The sequence below is a fragment of the Plasmodium reichenowi genome, chromosome 11 (genome assembly GCF_001601855.1).
Source record: "Plasmodium reichenowi strain SY57 chromosome 11, whole genome shotgun sequence".
Taxonomy (NCBI): Eukaryota; Apicomplexa; class Aconoidasida; order Haemosporida; family Plasmodiidae; genus Plasmodium; species Plasmodium reichenowi.
Genome location: NC_033656.1, coordinates 218,173 through 223,172, shown reverse-complemented (window position 1 = coordinate 223,172; position 5,000 = coordinate 218,173). Strand labels below are relative to the sequence as shown.

Genomic DNA, 5,000 nt, shown 5'->3' with positions numbered 1-5,000 from the left:
ATAATAAAAAGTAAGAAGAAATTGAAAAATAATAATAATAATAATAATAATAATAATGAAAAGATAAATAACCTGAAAGATATATTTGTGGATCAACTAAAAAAAAAGAATCAAATTTTAACACAGAAATTAAGAAATAAAGAATATGAAAAAAACAAACTACAAGAAAAGGTTAAAGATATTGGCTTAGAATTATACAGATTAAATAAAGAAAATGATGTTTTAAAAAAAAAAGAAAAAGAATTGGATGTGTCCTTAGAATATATTTATGAAGAACAAAATAAATATAATAACGAAAATATAGAATTGAGCGATATATACAATTGTGATATTTGTAGTTTAAAAAAAGAGATAACTAATTTTGCTGATATTTATAAAAAATATAATAATAAATTGTTAGAATTAAATAATATAAAAAAATATTCAGAATACATCTTGGCAAATACCAAAGTAGGGCAAAATATTATCTCTTCTAGAGTTCATAATAATGAAACAAATGATATAGCACACAATAAAATTAATAAAAAAGATAATTTACTTAATAAAATGAATTATCAAATTAATGATCTATTAAATGATATAAATATTAAAAAGGATATGATTGTACATGAAGAAAGACAAATACAAAATAAGAAACAATTAATACAAGAAGAGAAAAAAAATTTATTACACTTCAAAGATGAGAAAAATAAAATTATGAATAAACTTAATAATTCATTATATCAAATAAAAAAAAGAGATGAAGCTATAAGTAAAATGAATACCCAACTAAATATTGTAAAAATTAATATTCTAGAAATGGAAAAAAAATATGAAAATTTATGTAAAGAATATAATAATGAACTAGAAAATAGAGATAAATTATTACATGAATTAAATATATTAAGAAATGATATGTCTAAATTAGACAAGAAAAAAAATGAAATACATAATAAATATATGAATCTATTAAAAGAAAATCAAGATATAAAAAATAATATTATTAATGAAAAAGATTTATTATTATCTCTAAGAAACGATATACATATCCTATCTAAAAATATAAAAGACAAACAAAATGATATAAAGATAATCAAAGATAATATAAATAAGAATATAGATAAAATTATACATATGTATACTGAACAAATTAATATAACTCACTTCTCATCAAAATTAAAAAATGATGTTGCATCGCTTAATGAAAATATTACAAAAAAAGAAAATGATAAGGAAAATTATAAAAATCATATAATTAGAATAAAAATACAGCATATGTTACAACGAACTAAGATGGAAAACATGAAAAAAAAAGCAGATAAACTTAATCAAGAATATGATGAAAAAAATGAAATATTAGAAAAATATAATCAAACCATAAAAAAAAATCATTATCTTATTGAAAGTAGACAGAATGAAGTGGATAGGTTAAATGAACAATATGATAAGAAAAAAAAAAAAAAAATGGGTGACGAGCAATATGATCATATAAAGAACAATAATAATAATAATAATAACACGAACAATAATAATAATAACAACAATAATAGTAATAACAACAATAATAATAATAACAATAACAACAATAATAATAATAATGATTGTTCTTTTTTTATCGTACCTGCTACACTCGAAATGAAAATTCAAAAATTGAATAAACAGAACCAAGATATACAAAAAAGCAGTAGATTGCTGGAAAAAGAATGGTTTATAAAACAATCCGAATTAATAGATATACAAAATGAAAATAATAAAATGAATGAAGAAATATGTAAATGCAAAGATCTGTGTCTTATATTTGATCAAAAAAAAATCGAACTTGAAGAAAATTATAAAAATATTTTTGAATTTATTAAAAAGGTTAATAAAAATATCACATATATCAGATTACATTTAGAAAAGTTCGCTTTGAAAAATAAAGAAACCTTAGATAAAATAGAATATATTGAAAATGATTTACTTATATGGAAAGAGAATATTAATAATAAAAATGAAGAACATAAAAATAAAAAAGAATATTTAACATCACAAATTAATCATCTAAAAAAAGAAAAAGAAAATTACCAACAAAATATACTAAATTATGAAAATCAAATACTTTCATTAGAACAAGAAATTATAGATAAAAAAAAATTACAACAAATTGTTAAAGAATATTTAGAAAATAAAGATATCATGCAATTAAAAAAAGATATTACAAATAAAAATAATATTTTTGATAATATTAAAAAACAGCAAAATGTTATTCTGTCTAATATTAAAATAGCTCTGAATAAAAGAAACGATTTAGATAATAAAAAAGAATTTTGTCAAAAAAATTTTGATATGGGAAAAAATATTTCTTTTAAAATACAACATCAAATTGGTTTAATAAAAAAAAGTCTTAAATCACTTAAAAATAAAAAAGAAAATTTAACAAATACTTATAATGAAATCATTCAATTATATGATAATCTAGTAAAAGATATACAACAAGAAAAAAATAATCTAGATAACCTAAATGAAGATTATAATATATATGAAGCTATATACCACATCTTATCATTTGAAAAAAAACATAGATTCCAAGAATTATTGAAATTTCAAAATGCACTAAAATATGGATTAAACAATAATAGTTTAAAAAATGCTGATCATAAAAAATATACGGACATCAAAAAAAAATGTGCAACTTATAAAAAAAAAATTTCAAATATTAAAAAGATATTACAACAGATTGAAAGACCAAAAGATAATTATATTAAATTTATTGGGTATATACAAGAATGGATAGTTCACTAGCTATAATTTGTAAATCAAAAGGATTGTAAAAAGGGAATATATATATATATATATATATATAAATTTTTGTATATTTAATTAGTGTTTTCTTTCCGATCATATAAAATGTTTCAATATTTTCGTCACCTTTAGTTTTTTTATAACATATATATATATATATATATATATATATATATATATATATATATAAAGATTATATTATACATACATACATACCTATATACTTTTATTTATTTAATTATTTATTAATATATTTATTTATAATTAATTTATTATATTAAATATATATATATATATATATGTATATATTTTTGTTTGATGATTTATTATCTTATTAATTGAATAATTTATTAATTTTTTTTTTTTTTTTTTTTTTTTTTTTATATACATACCCAATAAAATTTTAACGTCACAAATACTATATGTTGTCAATTTTTATAATGAACTTGCATATTTTCTAATATACCTTTTTTTTTTATTTTTTAAAGGGATATGAAAAAATATATGTATATAAAAAGGATTTTTTTTTTTAACCTATAGTAGCATAATTATATATGAAAATTTTTTTAAGTACATTCCATATTTAAAATAAATAAATAAATATATATATATATATATATATATATATATATATATATATATATATAAATGCTTTTTAATTTTTTTTAATTTTTTTAATTTTTTTTTGATTTTTATAATTTTTTTAAATATATTGTACGATGCTGTAAAAATGAGCAACCTTTATGATATATTGGGTAAAGCAGTTATTAATAAAGAAAAGAAAGACGAGTTTCAAAATTTAATCCTTAAGAGTGAAGGATTTATTGACGATGTGTTACATGAAAAACTGAGAGAACGACAAAAAAAACGGGATGAAATCTTACAAGATCTTTTTGATATGTTAGAAATATAAAATATATATATATATATATATAAAAGGCATGATGATAATATATATTTGTTTATATTAATATGGAAATATGATCACCAATTTTTTTTTTTTTTTTTTTTTTATTAATAAGTCATCATTTATTTTAATTTTTTAGGGAAATTTTAATTGAAAATCTTAAATTATTTGTTAATATGAAAGATAAAAGTGAAGTAGAGACGTTGACTTCCCTGGGGTGTGATAGTTATGTTTACGCTGACATGTAAAAGAAATGTGGAGAATATGAATAAATATAAATATATATAGATGTCAATTTTATAGTATATAATATTATATATATATATATATATATATATATTATTTATTTATTTATTTTTTTTTTTTTAGTATAAATAAAAATAAGATTTTTATACAGCTAGGTTACGAATTTTACTTAGAAATGACACTTGAAGAGGCGATAAAATTTCTTAAGAAAAAAATAAATCTTTATGAAGAGTGAGTTTAAAAAGAAATATATATATATATATATATATATATATATATATATGAATGTATAAATATTTTGCCTGTTATTTTACTAATTTTCTTTTAGGAAATTGTCCTACTGGAATAAGCAGATATCGCACGTTAAGGCGCACATACAAATTGTAATTATTAAGCATATATATATATATATATATATATATATATATATATATATATATTGCTGTATTTATATATTTTTTATTTTTATTTATTTATATTAATAGAGACATAATATATATATATATATATATATATATATGTGATGATATAATTTTTTTTTATTTTTTAGCTGATGAGAGCAATTTCGAATCTTACATGAAGTAGTAAGAAAAGGAAGGTATCATATATACATGTACATTGTATCATGAAATATATATCATCATACAAGTAGTTCTAAATTTCGTATGAATACGACTTAAAGCATTCAAATATGTATTCTGTAAATGCTTATATAATTAGTTTTGTTAATATTATTAACTATAAAAAAAAGATCAATGCTGTGCAAGTTTATTTTATAGTAATTTGTTCAAGCATGTGTAATTTATATTATTTTTTTTTTTATTCTTTAAATCATTTAAATCAATTTATTCCAACTATTATATATATATATATTTATTTATTTATTTATTTATTATTTTCTTTCTTTTTTTTGTATATATGTATGCATTTTACATTTTTGATTATACAAATATTTGAATTTATTTCATTTAAATTTTATTATTTATTATTTTTTTTTTTATATTAACTATAACATGAACAAGTCATAATTTCCAACCAAATTTTTATGAAAAATTATCTTCTATGTATATTAAAAGAAAGAAAAAAA

The 5,000-nt window shown here is 17.5% G+C and overlaps 2 protein-coding genes across 2 annotated transcripts in view; both read left to right on the top strand.

Annotated features, from left to right (window-relative positions):
• Nucleotides 1-2,760, top strand: part of PRSY57_1106100 (hypothetical protein) — a gene marked incomplete at both ends in the record, with an annotated part of 3,378 nt that extends 618 nt beyond the window's left edge. Inside the window, one exon of the mRNA XM_020114923.1 lies at nucleotides 1-2,760. This exon is cut by the window's left edge and continues 618 nt beyond it. Within this exon, the coding sequence (XP_019970292.1) occupies nucleotides 1-2,760 (2,760 nt within the window).
• A 730-nt stretch (nucleotides 2,761-3,490) lies between these two features.
• PRSY57_1106000 (prefoldin, putative) lies at nucleotides 3,491-4,493 on the top strand (the record flags this gene model as incomplete). Its single annotated transcript, XM_020114922.1, has 5 exons — nucleotides 3,491-3,660; nucleotides 3,807-3,911; nucleotides 4,037-4,144; nucleotides 4,242-4,296; nucleotides 4,464-4,493. The coding sequence occupies 5 exons, from the start codon at nucleotides 3,491-3,493 to the stop codon at nucleotides 4,491-4,493; spliced, it is 468 nt and encodes a 155-aa protein (XP_019970291.1).
• Nucleotides 4,494-5,000: the final 507 nt, after the last annotated feature.